Source organism: Protopterus annectens, chromosome 9.part0, assembly GCF_019279795.1.
Source record: "Protopterus annectens isolate FY-2018-M chromosome 9.part0, PAN1.0, whole genome shotgun sequence".
NCBI classification, from domain to species: Eukaryota; Metazoa; Chordata; order Ceratodontiformes; family Protopteridae; genus Protopterus; species Protopterus annectens.
The window spans coordinates 1,282,259,955-1,282,276,627 of record NC_056743.1 but is presented as its reverse complement, the minus strand read 5'-3'; the positions used below and the strand labels follow the sequence as shown (position 1 = coordinate 1,282,276,627).

General features: G+C 39.2%; 1 protein-coding gene across 1 annotated transcript in view; it reads right to left on the bottom strand.

Moving 5' to 3' along the window:
• LOC122812004 (inactive carboxypeptidase-like protein X2) overlaps window positions 1–16,673 on the bottom strand; it is a 730,993-nt gene that overhangs the window by 211,286 nt on the left and 503,034 nt on the right. The window contains exons 16-17 of the mRNA XM_044084217.1: window positions 6,570–6,766; window positions 3,648–3,827 (exon numbers count right to left, since the gene is read on the bottom strand). Coding sequence (XP_043940152.1) covers window positions 3,648–3,827; window positions 6,570–6,766 — 377 coding nt within the window. The remainder of the gene's footprint in view (window positions 1–3,647; window positions 3,828–6,569; window positions 6,767–16,673) is intronic.

Here is a 16,673-nt window from a genome sequence, read left to right as displayed (position 1 = left end):
TGTCCAATTTTACTGTGTAATGTTACTATTAATACAAATGGTAGTTTGACCAAGAGCAAGGCTATAATGAGTGGCCCACAGGGTCACTAAATAAATATGCAAGTGCTCTCAGAACTTAAATAGCTCGACAAAGATCAGCCACAATGAAAGGTTTAAATATATTTAATAATATACAACAAAAGAACAAGAAAATACTCAGTTTATTTTCACAATTACATCAGAGTTCAAAATCACAGGAAATATTTAAAATAACATTGCAGGATAGTCTCAAATAAATGAAGAAAAATACCCAACTAAGCTATGCTATATTCCAGACTATATATAAGAGAATTACTATACCTTGTTAACTTACTTCAGAGCAAGGTAAATGTGTGGTGACTGGATCTTGTCAGGTCCAAGACAGAATACAGAATGCAGTCTCTCACTCAGATAGTTCTCAGATTAATACCTCAAATATTACCGCAAGCTACCTTGCAGAATGACATTATTTCTTGTCATCTGACTCCTAGCTCTCAGGTCCCAAAACAACCATTGATGGCAGCTGGTAGCATTTAGCATCTACCTGTAAAAATACATAGACAAGGGTTTTTCCTCAGATCTTTGGCAAACGGTGGAAGTCATAAAACAATAAAACACTTCCAAGACAATACAGAAAATTTCTCAGCAAAGATATTGTGTCTCCTTGCTGCCATAAAGTAATTTAATTTCAGCTATTTTTCTGAAGTTAACTTCCTGTATTCCAGTTTCCACTATTAAAATGTATACATTTAAAAAGTTACAATAGTGCATGTACATTTCTATTCTTTTCCAGTAGGGCATGCTGTGGTTACTTTTCAAGCACTTTACAAAAACCTTTTTCAACACACATGACTGTACAAACAAGTTTAATATACACATGACATACAGTTCCAATACAGTTGTAACACAAGCATCTTACATGAATCATGTTGATATTCACAAATGACATATAATTATTTACAAAATTCCAAACAGCTGGGCTGGCAGTATCTCCTTTTGTGACATATATATAGATATGTATATATGGGTCTACTGTTTATCATCGGATTTAGACTTCAGTGAATCTGAAATAAGTGACTCCACTTACCCGGAATGTCACTTGTCATCTGTCAATCTGTCCATCCCTACTGCAAATAAGAAAAGGCTCAGAGCTGATAAAAAGTAGACCTATATAAAAAGCAAACTCACTCTTCTTGCATTTTACAAAATTGCATTCATTGACCTGATTGGTCTACTCTGACTTAATCAGTAACATAATCACATCAGCTTAACACACTATAGCAGGGAAGTACTCCAGCACTCGAGTATCAAGCGATGTTTGTATTATTTCTCCTATCACCTTACAGCCAGAATTAAGCAGAAAATGTTCATTTTCCCAATTCTCTAGTCTGGTCAGCCTCATACTGCATCGCCTTAGTCATATTCAGAATCATTCAGTGTAGTTTTCACTGTTTTTAGTGCTTTAGCCTTGGTATAGAGAACATTATTTTATAATTCAGTATTGCCATTTTAGACTGTTTCTTTAAATTTGAAGTTATTACTTCAAAATGATAGGTTAATTTCTCATTCAGTTCTTTTAACTAGACAATTTCTTGCAATATTAATTTTAAGAAGTCCATTGTTGTGTCTTTCGGCTTTTCCCGAGAAGTCCATTACACCTACTAAATTATCAGTTTTATTAGGTATTTATTTAGCCCACTTTGATGTTAAATTAGATGTATCTTTACTGTTAAGTTTTTACACACAGTCTGTTTGCACATCAAATGCAGTGCTCACGTGAATGATTGTCTCTGTTGAAATATATGTTGATGTGATAAACTGAAAGTCCATTTCTTCCCTTAAGATACATGACCTGGACAACACTATCTACTGTTTTGGCCCTGAAACTGTTGCTCCATTTGTCAGCACCTTTCTGAGGCAGCAGTCTACTGAATTTATCAACAAACTAGCATTCTTACTTTTTTTACAGAATGTGTGTTTTGGGCTACAAGCATTCCAGTTTCAGGAATTATTTTAAGGACCTGTGACTAATCCATTTCTCTGTATTTACTGTCTTGGTAATTCTACTAGGTTTTGCAGTATGGAAGCTGTATCAACAACACTTTAGCCACTAGGATCTGAATTGCAGCTGCTTAAGTGCAAGACTGCCTACATTGTGTTTATTTGCTACAGTTCTAAAATAAAGGAAAGAGGTATTATTTAAAAACATATCTCATAGCCAAGAGCTGGAGGATTTTTCTATTGGCCCTCAGTTCTACTGGACTTATTTTTTGTTGGCGGGGGGGGGGGGGGTGCCTCAACTGAGGGATTGCTCAAGGTGGCATATGATCCAGCTGCAGCTTTGGGTGCCAGCCTGAAAAAATGAAGGAATTGTATGTAAGAGATACACATAGATACATATGCCTCTAAATATACATCACATTTATAAAACATGTACAACAAACTTTTTGTCAGAAACACACACACACACACACACACACACACACACACACACACACACACACACACACACACACACACACACACACACACACACACACACACACACACACACACACACACACACACACACACCTCACATTCTAGTGAAATATTTGCTGAAGTACCACTCTAACTTAGCTATGTGCATTTTGGATTTATTTTGGGGAGAAAGGGGTTAGGTCTTGGTACTCATTCTGTTACCACTGACTGAAGAGAGGTTCTTCACATGATGTAGAACCCAAATTTGATGAAATGGCACTCAGAAGTAACATTACAAGAACTTTTGTCTGTTGTAGCTTCAAATCCCACTCTCCCATGAAAGGAAGATAAACCCACATGTCTCCACTTTTGTATTCTGCACTGAAATTTCCAAATTCTACAAAAAAGGCAATGTTCCTAATGTGATTATTTCACTTTTCCACAAGCTTGGTCTTCCAGGCTCAATAAACTAAAATGGGTTCTGCTTTGGCCAATCATCTAACAATCCTGGCATCTTATTTAGATTGAAATAATATTAATTGATGATATTTCAAAAACGACTCTACAAGTACCTGGTAGATGATGGTGTTGAATTCCATGCTGAATGAAGTCTGAGTAAAAATCCAAAAGCTAAGCTCATTCTCTCACATTTAAAATAACTCCTCGCTTAACCATGTCTGTAACATCTAATATTAAAATAATGTTGTAATTATGTATATCAAGTGCTGACTTAGATTAAATAAGCACGATAGATAAGGTATAAGATGGCAAACATAATTTAAAATATAATAATGATGAACAGATACAGAAAGAATACTCTTGAGTGGCATAGAAAAAGTGAAAATATAAAGCTGTACTGACATAAAGGTACACAACACTACTATGCTGGCATTCTCCCTCTATATTATGTATTATGCAACTATTTTTTTCTACAATCCAGATCTCTAATAGTATTAAGAAATACTGCAGCTCCAGAGCTTGTCAGACAGGATACAACTGAAGAAGAGATAAGCTGTGACAACATTCAGATCTACATTCATGCTCATATTGGGTAAATGGAAACAACTAATTTCAAACATAATCTGCATCATTACACACTGAATTACCAATATCTATTAAGGCACTGAAGGCACTTTGAAATGTGCATGGAGGTTTATACAGTTACTTACAGATGCATTTTCAGACTTGTAGATCTCTGGAATTGGTATATGATGATTGGGGAATCTGCGGGGTACCCAGCCCCTGTCTTCTGCTTCCCATAAGATTGTGTTGAGATCAGGAAAGTTCTGGAAAATATCATAGCCTTCCTCTGTCCAGTGGCCGAGTGACCAGTGGCCCATTTCTGAACCCTGCAATGAGAAGTATTTGATACATTAAACAACTAAAGATTAAAGCTGGTACATAGGAAGTGTGTCTTTGCAAATCTTTTGAAAGGGCAGAGTACTACTGCTCATTCGAACCATCACAATATTCACAACAAACAACCACCTCCAACAGCTACAACAAACTGCATGTAGTTATAACACACCACGATATGCACAACAAACAACCACCTCCAAGAGCTATGACATACTGCATGTAGCTATAATATGCAGAGGAATCATACTAATATCAGCATGAGTTCAAAGAGATTCACCAGTCCAAATTTATTCTACTGTCTCAGCATACTGTTGTTACAACTTTTTAAAGTCAAATGTAGAATTAGGGCCAATTTCTATAAGAATAATATGTTAACAATTTGTCAATGCAATATAGAATTCTGTGACATGACTTCAAACGTGTTATACTGATGTCAGACTTCTTTTTCCAAATGTTCTTCTTCCTCCTCCTTAGTGATGAATAACTGTACTACAATATCTTGTGGTTCTAGTTACATTCCGCTTTCATTATGAGGACCAAAAATTCTTAATAAATAATTTCTTAATTGGTCCAACAAAGAACATTCTGACAATACATGATTTAGATTATCTTTCATATTAAATTCACAGCAGTAAAGATTTGTTGTGCTTCTTCCACTTTACAGAACCTTCCTGAATAACAAATTTATATTTTATGTATATAGTTCTCATTTCCCTACTTAAGTTATATGTAACAACTGTTGCTGCAGTGACTATGGGTTTCACCCAAAAATGAAAAATAAATCCTTACTTTGATTAGATTTTAGTTGTTATTTATTTTTTTGTATTACTCTTTTTACTTTTGACATCAGGCAACCAGGGCTTAGATGGCAGATCCCTGCTGCTGTATTATTTTGTATTGAAGGACTTACTTTTTCACAGTTCTACCCATCCTAATCTATTTTAAGGGTGAGCACAAAATACGTCTGAACAGATAGTATACGTACACTTGTTGTATAAGCTCGCTTTGACTACTGAGTGGTGCTGTGATTTGCTGCAGTCCCTCAGAGAGACAGAAACGTAGAAAGTGTGAATGAACCTGGCTACTGTTGCTGATGATTTTGATTCCTCAATAGTAGTATGGGTGTACACCTTCCACTTACACAAACCATGGCTTAACCATTTCTATCCCTATCCCTAAACCATAGGGCTAGCCAATATATGCTTCTTTGTAATGTGTGTGTGCGTGTGTGTGTGTGTGTGTGTGTGTGTGCGTGTGTGTGTGTGTGTGTGTGTGTGTGTGTGTGTGTGTGTGTGTGTGTGTGTGTGTGTGTGCGTGTGTGTGTGTATATATATATATATATATATATATATATATATATATTTACATATGGTCTCTCATTATAGTCTCTTTTACTTCCCACACTTCAAGCAAACCATATACATTAACGAGAAGCCATTGTAATTCTACACACTAATTATGTTCTCAGGGGTCCAAGGCTGAAGAAGTAGTACAGAATGTAATAACAGCAACTGACCACTCATAAACAACTCTTTTTTTCTTTTTTTAGGGGAGGGGAAGAGACTGATATTTCTCAGGGTCAGACTGCCCTTCTCCCCCAAATGACTGGGGGATACAACAGGTTCAATGATTTACAGTAAGTGGAAGAGTGGTGCAACATTGGACAGCACACCTGCCTAATAATGTTTTTACAGACTTTCTTTGTCAGAACTAGAGATGGAAGAAAAATCTGCAAACGACACACTATGAAATCTTCTCCCAAGGGAATCCCATAAACGGCAACAGCACATTTCTCTCCACAATAAACTGTAAAACTGTCAACCAGTGCTGTCCTAGTTAGTGGCCCTGACTCAACCATTCCTATTCCAGTTAGTGGACCACACCCAGCCATTCCTATCCCAATTATTGGTCCATCCCCATCCATTTTAATATCAGTTATTGACCATGGCCCAGTTGGCAAGTCCAGAAGTCCAGGTACAAGAGCATGATTAGGTAGTCTTGTATGCAGCTCTGTATGTAGATAGATAGGATGGCTTCTTGATAAAGGCAAATCTGAGAGAGATAAAAAGAATTGTCAAGACCAAAATACAAAAAAAAAAAAAAAGAAGATGCAAAAAATCTGATTTCTTTAGCACAATAGTTTCCCCAGTACCTGTCTTCCTTCTCTCCATTATTCAGGTAGGGTTGCCACCTTTTCAAATGCCCAAAGTGGTACATTTTTTATAGATGCAGTACAAATCATACCCACATCTAGTGCAAAGGACAGAACTTCACTTTTTTTGCCAAAATAAAAGATTATTCTTGTAGCATTTGAGTTGCTTATGCTAGTTTATATAACATTTACATATTTCAGATCCAAGATAACTGTTTTATGAAAATATTAAAGAAAGCTTGGGAAATATTTTTGTCCTAAAATCTCAGGACATTTGCCATTTTTTTATTTCTTTCGCAGGACACAACTGACCAAAGAGGGACTGTCCCTCGCAAAGAGGGGCAGGTGGTAACCCTATTCAGGACAATGGTTCCACTGATAAAGTCCAGACTTAAGGCTAACTGAGCAGTAATGCAGCCCTTCCCATTACCAAAGAAAGTCAGACATACAAAGCAGCTTCCTCTGTAAAATAAAATTAGAAATTCACATACTTATGAGTACACCCAGTATTCACCTGTCACACCTCTAGATACCTAGCATGTATAATATTTACCTTTGCAATTTATTTTACTTTACTTACCACCTGGTAGGCAAGCTCATATCCATCTGGATTAAGGGAGGGTACAAGATGAATTCTTGTCTCCTCAATCAGGTAGCGGACTCGTGGATTCCCATCTTTAAATTCTTTGCACATGAACTGCATTAACAGTAGCAAAAGCTCCCGGCCTAGAACTTCATTTCCATGTAGGCCAGCTGTGTATCGAAATTCTGGTTCACCTGCAAAGGAAACAGTGTAAACAGTTCTTACATTCAGTCGATTTTAGCTCTATGTGTACATTGCAATACTATGTATAGAATACAGAAGCAGTTTTATTCAATCTGGATGATGTGTGTAGCTGATATATACTATTAATGTATGGACTATCTAAGATCATATGTAGCACGGGTAGATGACATGCTACATCACTGAAGGAACAGAAAACAGCTGTTGAATGGACTTATTATGTTGTTCAAAATCAAAAGTTGTCAAGAGTGCAATGAAGCCCTCTCTTTAGATCAGTTATGCCACTTGTATCTACACCTTCGGTTGCTGCTGCTGAGACTTATAATGAAGTGACTATTATGTCTTTGGACAACTTAATGCAAATGTTGTTTGTTTGCTTCTTGCTCTTATTTGCAGGGTCTATTACACCTGTAACACACCAAAAAGCGCAGTCTGCTCTTCATGTTTTAGCAGACTATACATGCAGCAATAATCATATCAATAACAGTAAATCACATATCTGATGCAGATTTTAAAACCATATTTGCAATGATTCTATGAAGCATTGTGTACATGTGAAGTCAAAAGCCTCATATTGCACCAATTACTTTTTATACACAAACTGATGTTACTCCCACTTACTAAAAGGAAACAGTTCCTCAACTTAATATATCATAACTTTTTCTCCTCTTGCTTAACAATTCATATTGCCCCCATCTTTGCTCTGAACTGCACTTTCTTTTTAATAAATGTAGTTGTTTACAGGGTATTCTTTCTACTGGATATAATCTCTGGATTGCTGAAATATGAATAGGTAAGATATACTGCTTTTCCGAAAGTTGTTACTGGTGTGGCAGTGCTTATGGGCATGGGCTCCAGTGACAGGTGAAACCAAATGTAAAGGTATATTACTGGTTTTCACTTATGCACATAGTATTTGGTCCATGTGACATCCACAATGTAGGTGAATAGTCCCACTCTGGTGGCTATCTGCTAAAGTTGCCTATTTTCTTCTCTGTAGTCCTCTGAGAGTCCTTCCTGTCTCATAGATTGAAAAAAAAAACTTTTTCTAAGCTTGTTTCCTGCCTTTCCTGTGGGTAGTCTAGCCTGGATATAGATTTGCTGTGTCCAGGACTATTTGTAGGCTTCTAGGGCCCAAGCCTTTCTGTGTTAAAAGGAAGCCTTCTAGCTTAATTTTGTTTCTTAGAACTAGCCAGCTTTTTGTTTCAGCACTTGTTCAGAACTTATTGTAAGCACTAAATAAGCTACAAATTACTACAGCACTCAACTTTCCTCACTGTCTAGAGGAAAACAGTTTCTAGTACTTAACAAATAAGCACATATCCAGGCATGTCTAAGGGTCAGCCCCCGGTGTTTTCTCCTGTCTACCTGATGAATCTGGGAATCTTGGGGCAATGCAGTAATTGCCTCATGTACACAGACAACCCTCTCCTCCTACCACCCAACACTACAACCTGTGAGAAATGCACTTATATAGCCAAACTGGAAGCAAAGCTCTCTTCACCCAAGACTGACTAGACAGTCAAGAGGAGAAGGTAAACACTTGCACCACACCACACTCAGCACATAGTCCCTCAAAACCTACAGCACCAAAACACACACATAGAAACACAAAACACACACCTACATTTGTGGAGGCTCTCAGTAAAAACCTGCCCAAGCAACAGGGACCTCCAAAGCAGAAACACAAGCAACCTCCACCCCCCAACACAACCCAAATGACACATAGCCCACAATCTCAGTGTGCCACTCAACCACAGCCCATAAGGCATAACAACGTACCCAACACTCTAGTCATAGGTGACTCTATAGTCAGGCACACTGATGTTCCACTCACCAGGCTAAACAAGGAGAAAGTTACTGTCAGCTGCCTGTCGGGTGCCAGGATCTGCCACATAACACATGCACTCAGGTCACTCCACAACAAGTACAAATATGACTCTGTCCATGTTGGTGTGAATGACCTGAGACGTACCTCCTTGGACTACATGAAAAGGGACATGGAGGAGCTGTCCAATCTTGTAGCCCAGGCAGGTATGACCCTAGCCCTGAGTAGCATCCTGCCATCACCCAGAATGATACCACAGTACAAGGACAAAATGATTGACTTCAACAATTGGCTAAGCTTCTGGTGTCATTCTAAGGGGATCCAGTATCTGTCTGCCTGAGATGACATGATTGACAAGCCACGATGCTTTGCCAGAGATGGCCTGCACCTGTCGCCCCTGGGATTCCAGATACTGGCTAAGGCTCTAGCCACCCCTATAGTGCCTTTTTTAGGCAAGGTTCAAATGACAAATTCACCACCCTAACAGGTACAGGCAAGAAGGATCTGAGGGTATTGCTACTCAATGCTAGAAGTCTAAACCTCAAAATGCACTCTCTCGAGGCACTCCTTAAAATGGAGAACATCGACATCTGTGCAGTGACAGAGACCTGGTTCAAGGCTCCAGAGAGTAGCCCTGCATTACCAGGCTATAATTCATACCACACCTTTCGGCCACCTAACCTGGACCGAAACACTAAAGGCGGAGGAGTGTCCATATTCATTAAGGATATCCACACCTCCAGGCTAGTTGCTTAGCATAATGCATCCGAGATTATCCAAGTGCAACTAACTCTGGGCAAGACCGCAATCCAAATTGTGGCTTGCTACAGATCCCCCACCATGCCCCAGGATTCCCACTCCTTATTTCTTAATACACTGGAAAATATTAGGGTACAACCTAACACCATAATAATGGGCGATTTCAACTACCCTACCATTAACTGGGAAAATTACTCATGTACCAACTCTTGTGCTCAACGTTTTCTGGAATTCATAAATTCCAATGCCATGGATCAACTTATCCACACCCCCACCAGGGGCAACAATATCCTAGACCTGGTTATTACCAACATGGGCAACCTGTGCTCCACACCAGAGGTAAGTTCCTCGTTGGTCAGATCCGACCATAAGCTAATCACACTAGACATCCACATCCCTCTCCCAACCCCCATTAGGGAAACCACAGTAAAAAATTTCTCCAAAGCCAACTTCACGCTTCTTAAGACAGAAGTGGCAAACTTCACGACACCCATGCTGACGGACAATAGAGGTATGACTGCTGAATCCTACACAAATGCACTTTATAAGCACTTACATGACTGCATGGATCGTGCAATCCCTAACAGAACCAAGATGCTATCCTCCAAAAAAGGAAGCCAATCTGGTGGTCCTCTGCCATAAACAAACTCTACAACAGAAGAAAGAAACTGTTGCAAAAAAGAGTAAAATCCCATGACTGGAGAAACTCCCTGGTCAGCTTCAGTAAGAAGCTGAGATCCCTCATAAAATCCTCCAAAGCTAGTTATGAAAACAAAATCACCACTGACTCTAAAGGCAACCACAAAGCATTCTATAGCTATGTCAAGAATCTCAATGGCAACACTCAGATCTGCTCTGAGTTACAGCACAATGGCACTAAATATACAGAACCAACGGATATTGCCAACATCCCGGCAGATAGGTTCAGTGCTAACTTTACCCCTCTGTCATTCCCTAAAGGGCCCATCTCTATACCAGAAGAATGCAAAGTTCCTGTAATCATGGCTGTACATGTAAAAAACACACTATCCAAAGCCAAGAACACAGCATCCATGGGACCTGATGACATCCCAGGCTGTGTTCTACATGAACTACAGAACGAACTGGCACCCCACCTAAGTACCATGTTCAATCATAGCCTCACCTCAGGCTATGTGCCCACTGAATGGTGCACAGTGACAGTTATCCCACTCCACAAAGGGGGAGCCACCACAGACCCCGGAAACTACCACCCAATTAGCCTAACGAGCCTGGTCTGCAAGGCTATGGAGCATATCATCATGGAACTTATAAACAATGACATTGGTAATCTCCAAACTCAGGACCCCACCCAGTTCGGGTTTGTAAAAGGCAGAACATGTCTCCTAAACCTGATAGACTTCTTTGAAGCAGTCACCAAAGCCGTAGATGAGGGTAAGGTGGTTCACACAGCCTAACTAGATCTCGCCAAGGCATTTGACACCATCCCCCACTCTGGAATTATAGATAAACTCACTAAACTAAGTATAAATCCCTATGTCACAAGATGGGTTGCCAAATGGCTCACTGACAGAACCCACACTGTGAAAGTAGCAGACTCCAAATCCAACTTCAGACCAGTGACAAGTGGAGTACCACAGGGTTCAGTCCTGGGTCCTCTCCTGTTTGGTATCTACTTCTCTGAAGTACAGGCTAACACAGAAGGTCTTTGGCTAATGAAGTTCGCAGATGACTACAAACTAGGAGCCATAATCAAAACTCCAAAAGATGTGGACATCCTACAAAAGGGCCTTGCTGAGACAGATGCCTGGTGTCAAAGCCATGGCCTCAAGCTCAATGCCAAAAAGTGCATTGTCATTCCTTTTGGTAAAAACTCAGTACCCATGAACTACCACATAGGTGGTAGTCTACTTAACACCAAAAGTGTGATAAGAGACCTTGGGACACAGGTGGACAGTAGTCTCTCCTTTGATAATCACATCGCCACAGTAGTCAGGAAATCCTTCTATGTGGCACACCTCATCACAAAAGGTTTTTCATCCAGGAAAAAGAGGTCATTGTTCCCCTCAACTCGTCACTCATTAGACCCATTATAGAGTACAATGCGCCTTTTGGTATGTACCTCAGAAGACATCTACAACAACTGGAAAGGCCACATAAATACCTCACAAAGAGGATTACCGGCCTCAAAGAGATGCTCTATGCAGACCATCTCAAAAAACTGCAGCTTTACTCCGTTGCATATCACCTACTCAGAGGCGATCTCTGCCTAACAAACAAAGCTATGTCAAACCCAGAGCTTTTAGACATGCTCCACTTAAAGGAATCCCAATCCCTACGAGCTACATGCTCTAGGGACGTAAACCACGTCACCACAATAAACAGAACATGCTGGAGGGATAGATTCCTGTCCCAGAGACTTCCCATACTCTGGAACAAACTACCTATCTATATCAAACAAAGCTCCTCATTAGCGCTGTTCAAGAAAAATCTTGATGATTGGATGGGAGATAGAAAATTCACCCCGGGGATCACTTCTGTGGCTCTGCTCAACAGTGGCACAGGAAGATAATTTTTTTGGGTGGCGAAAGCCAGGGTACCTTTGGCTAGGCCTATATAGGCCCTAGGGCCAATAGCCTAGTACCTACCTATGAACCTATGAACCTATATCACATTTGATGCTAACTTTTGAAGAAATAACATTTTAAGTGGTCATAGGACCTTGCTTGAACCTGCTTGGTCTCCTAGGGAACCTCAGTTAACACAAGAGAAAAAATCTTCACCTGGATACTGCAGCCAACGATGTAAAATTGTAAATATCCGGAGAATGAAAAAAACATTGGTAGCACACAACAGGTACATTAGCAAAAGCACGTTTAATATAACAGAACACAAAGTAAGCGTTTCCGCTGACAACTCCCGCTTCATCAGACTAACATTAAACAGGTTTAACAAAACATTTTAAATAGACTCATAAGTCACATAGCAACCAATGAAAACAAGACATAAAAGCATGTGGAGTGCAAATTAAAGTGCTACCACACCAAGGTGCTAATGCTATAAAATGAAATGGTCAACAACTATACAAATATTCTAACTATTTAAAACTCTAATAATACCTTCATAAAGCCATGCATTAAAATGATATATATACACAAATATTTTCATAAAATACATAAGTATGTAATCTGTGTGTTCAAAAAATGCAGTACATATAAAAAGTATAAAAAATATATAGAGAGGATAAGCACAGTAAACATTACTAAAAGTATGTACTACATATACATATTACATACAAATAATGGGGTTTGCATGGTGTCTGACAGCATCTGTGTTGCATGCTTGTAGAGCCGAAAGGAAAATGTAATAGTAAAGCATATCAACTAAAGCAATGCCTCTGTGTATTTATTGTACTCAGTACAATACAGTAATAAGACTAGTTGATTACAATAAATAGTTAAACACTGTGGTGTGCATACATGTAAATGCAGGGTGGCTCATGCTATAGGACTGTAGGACTGCATCCCCCACCTGTAAAATGAATAAAATAAATTCCCCCCACTGTAGAACATAAATCCCCCCCACTGTAGAACATAAAAATTAAAATTAAAATTTCACAAGTAGTCCTGGACTCCGCACATGAGTGCTTAGTTCCTGACTGCTGTGTTAGGCAGACCAGAACTCCACTCACACATGCGTGCTCATTCCTGAACTCCAGACTGCTCTGTTAGGCAGTCTGGATAGAGAAGGCAGGAAACTCCACCTTTCCAGCTCAGAGGTCTGTGCGGTGATGAGAAGGTCACCAGACTGCATCACCCGCAGGCTGGAGGCTCCAGCCTACTCATGTCTCACAGGGACCGAACAGCAGGAGACTCTGGCCTCCTCACATCTCATGGGAGACCCAACATCATGAGTGGGCTGTTATGGAGGACAGAGACAGGTGATTGGGCTGCAGGATCGCTAAGGAGGACTTAGTTGGGCTGCTGCAGAGTACAGGATCACTACAGACCGTTATGGAGGACAGAATCTGCAGTGTGTGTGTGTGTGTGTGTGTGTGTGTGTGTGTGTGTGTGTGTGTGTGTGTGTGTGTGTGTGTGTGTGTGAAATTCCCCAGTTAATACATGGTGGTGGGTAGAGAATAAGGCTTGAACCCTGTACCTTGGGCCCAAGTGACAAGAGCCTGAATTCCCTACCCACCACCATTTGTAAAACATTTCCAGATTTTTGCCTCATATCTGTTCTGTTCTTCATAAAATCTGTGGTTTCTGTATTTTTGTTACTTAATATAGCCAGTAATGCAGTGGTGCAGTGGTAGCATTGTTGCCTGACAGCTACAGGTTGTCTGGTTTGATTCTTGGCTGGGGTGCCTTCTGTGTGGAGTCTGCATGTCCTCCCTGTGTTTGTGTGGGTTTGCTCTGGTGTCTTCAGTGAATATTTGTCTCTATTTTTTGGACTGTATTCCCCCATTATTGGCTTTGTCCAGGTTTTTTGTGCCAAGGTTGAGAACTATGGTGATAAATGAACTCACTAAATATGTTTGGGGGCTGTATTCCCCCATTATTGGCTTTGTTCAGGTATTTTGTGCTAAGATGTTGACAGCTATGGTGAGAACTGAATTCACTAAATGGTAGCCATTTAAATTTCAGTCTTCCTTTCTTTCATAAAATAGATGATTTGGCATAGTGGTATGTTGCTATGGCTGTTTTGCAGAGGGTCCTGGATTCAATACTTGGCAGTGAAATGTATGGTGGTAACACAGCATTTTATTCTAGCAACTTTACAACATTATACAAGCAATATTTAAAATGCGTCCCTGGTTTGTGGGCTTTTGTCCCCCTCCCCCAAATAAATGTTGGCTTTTTCCAGATTTCGTGTGCTGTAAAATTCAGAGATACAGCTGAGTGTCGAGTAGATTTTACAAGGAGCTGAGAGCTGCAGGGGAACAAAAGTTTAATGCTGCTTATACTGAGTCTGCTTACATTGTAAATAGCACAACAGATAGTGTACTTGCTTTTGATGCAGAAGGCTGTGGGTTCTACTCCCACAGTAGATAGATGGATTGCTGATACTGTACTCTGTTGTAAAGGGGATGGATGCTGCAATCCTCTTTGGCGAAGAAACCTAGTAACTATGAACCTGTTATCAGTTTGCCAACCATTCCCTATTGTGATATTACTAGCGTATCATTTTTTAATGCAACATAGGCAATTTATTCCTCAAGGGCAATAGGCACTTTATTTGTAGATGAAACAATGATATATAAAGTTGTTTGCTAGCTTTTAACCTCTTCATTAGTTTAACAGATTTCTTTAATGTGGAATTATTTAGATGACTTTTACTTCTTCAGAGATCATGCATACTTACTGATACTGGTGGACTGTAGAAGTTTGAGTAGACTTTTATGATGGAAATGTTCTGAATTGGGCAGTTTTGTCATTATTGGTGCATGCATGCATTTTGTTTCATTGTTTACTGGAAAAATGTTCAAAACAATACATTTAAAATGCCCTCTAACAACTGTACTGTACTGTATTGTACAATGAATATAATTTAATACAGTCAGGAAGGTGTATCAAAGAGCATGTGTATGTTTCATGTTCAAGGGCCCTATGATTTGAAAACAGCCCAAAATTAATCTTTAGCTGCCATTGGCAAAATGTATTTTCTTTGAATGTGGGTTTCAATGTTGTTTCAATGAATGTGAGTTTCAAGGGCAGAGAAGTTTTAATGCTAAGTCTATTTTCATTGTGAGACTGCATTGCTTTGTTTAGCAGATATCTGTTAGGGTTTATGCTGTAAAATATAAAATAAAACTTTCAAATGAAATCCATAAAATTGCAAAAGTAAAGCAGTATGCACATTACAGTGTTTATGGCAAATGGGGCGAAATAACCAAGGAATGGAACACTGGAATGGCTGCAGGGGGGAACGCTTCATTCAACCATGATTTTGTGAGGGGGGGGGCAGCAAACTCATACAGCCCCGGCTGAACTATACCTCTCAACTGTCCATAATTTTGCAGAATGAATAGATTTTTGCTTCTTATTTTAGGTTTGCTCCTCATAAAATTTGTGGTTTTCTGCCAAATCATTTAGGAATGAAGTCACTAAATAATGACGTCATAACCTTCAGAAAAATGCATGCTAAATCAAAACCTGTTATTCTATCAACTGTCTTAAGTTTATAGAAGAGCAATTTTTGGTAATGTTTGTATGTTCCCCCAATATATTTGGCCTTGTCCAGAATTCCTGCATTAAGAGGTTGTGAGGTACGTGCAAATAAATTGCTTTATAGAATTAGGAATATCCAAACCTCTCAACTGTCCCCAATTTTGCTTAAAATGTTGCTCTCCCCCTAATAATCCCTCTGCAAAATTGGAATTTTGGAAGAAAATGTGGAGGGTTTACAATTATAGATAACTGTAATGATCAGAGTTATAGATTACTTTTATTTCAGAAATGCATGCAGATGCTCTTATTTTGTCAGCTGCTCAAGTTAACAGTACTTTATTTAAAAAGGTGCCCCTTCTTTGACAGGTTCCCAGCTGTATTGTGTGGCAATTTTATATTTTTGCATAACATTTTGGTCTGTTTTTCATGAAATTGTGGTTTTCTGGCAAATTAGTAGCAAATCATTAAAGATCGAAGTTAGAAAATAATGGCAGACATATGAGTTTCAGATTTCATACCCTTCAAAAATTCATACTAATGCAAGACCTACTACTATTCTATTATCTTTCTAAGTTTATAAGAGCAATATTTAAAAATTGTTTTTATTTTTGGGCCTGTGTCCCACTTCTATGTATGGCTTTGTCCAGATTTCTTGCTCTGAGGTTGAGAGGCATGAGTGTCAGCGCCATCACCATAAGTCAGAGACATTTCAAATTGTGACCTACTTGTTGCACCCCACTCCCCATTGTAGTGGCTCTGGATGTGTCCAAGCAAGACAAGGAGTTGTTATGCAGTGTAAGTGTGCAGAGTATTCCCCCATCCAAGGCAGACCACAAGTACGACCGTGGCTTTTCATCTGCCCTTGATTTTGCAGAATGTTCTGGTTTTCTGTCATATTTTTATACTGTTGATTTATGCTTCTTATTATTCAGAAAATGCATGCTGTTGCAGTGCCCTGTTGCTCTGTATTAAAGTAGCAATGCTTTAATGACCATCAGGTAAGCTTGTCGGAGATTGTAAGATGCAAGTAAGCTTTAATAAGCATACTGTTAAAGAATTTCCAACATTGAAAGCCTTTTCATTGTTGCCATGCAGAGAATATTTACATAACTAGATAACGTATAAGCCTTAGGTATTGAAATGCATATGAAAGTATTTGTAATA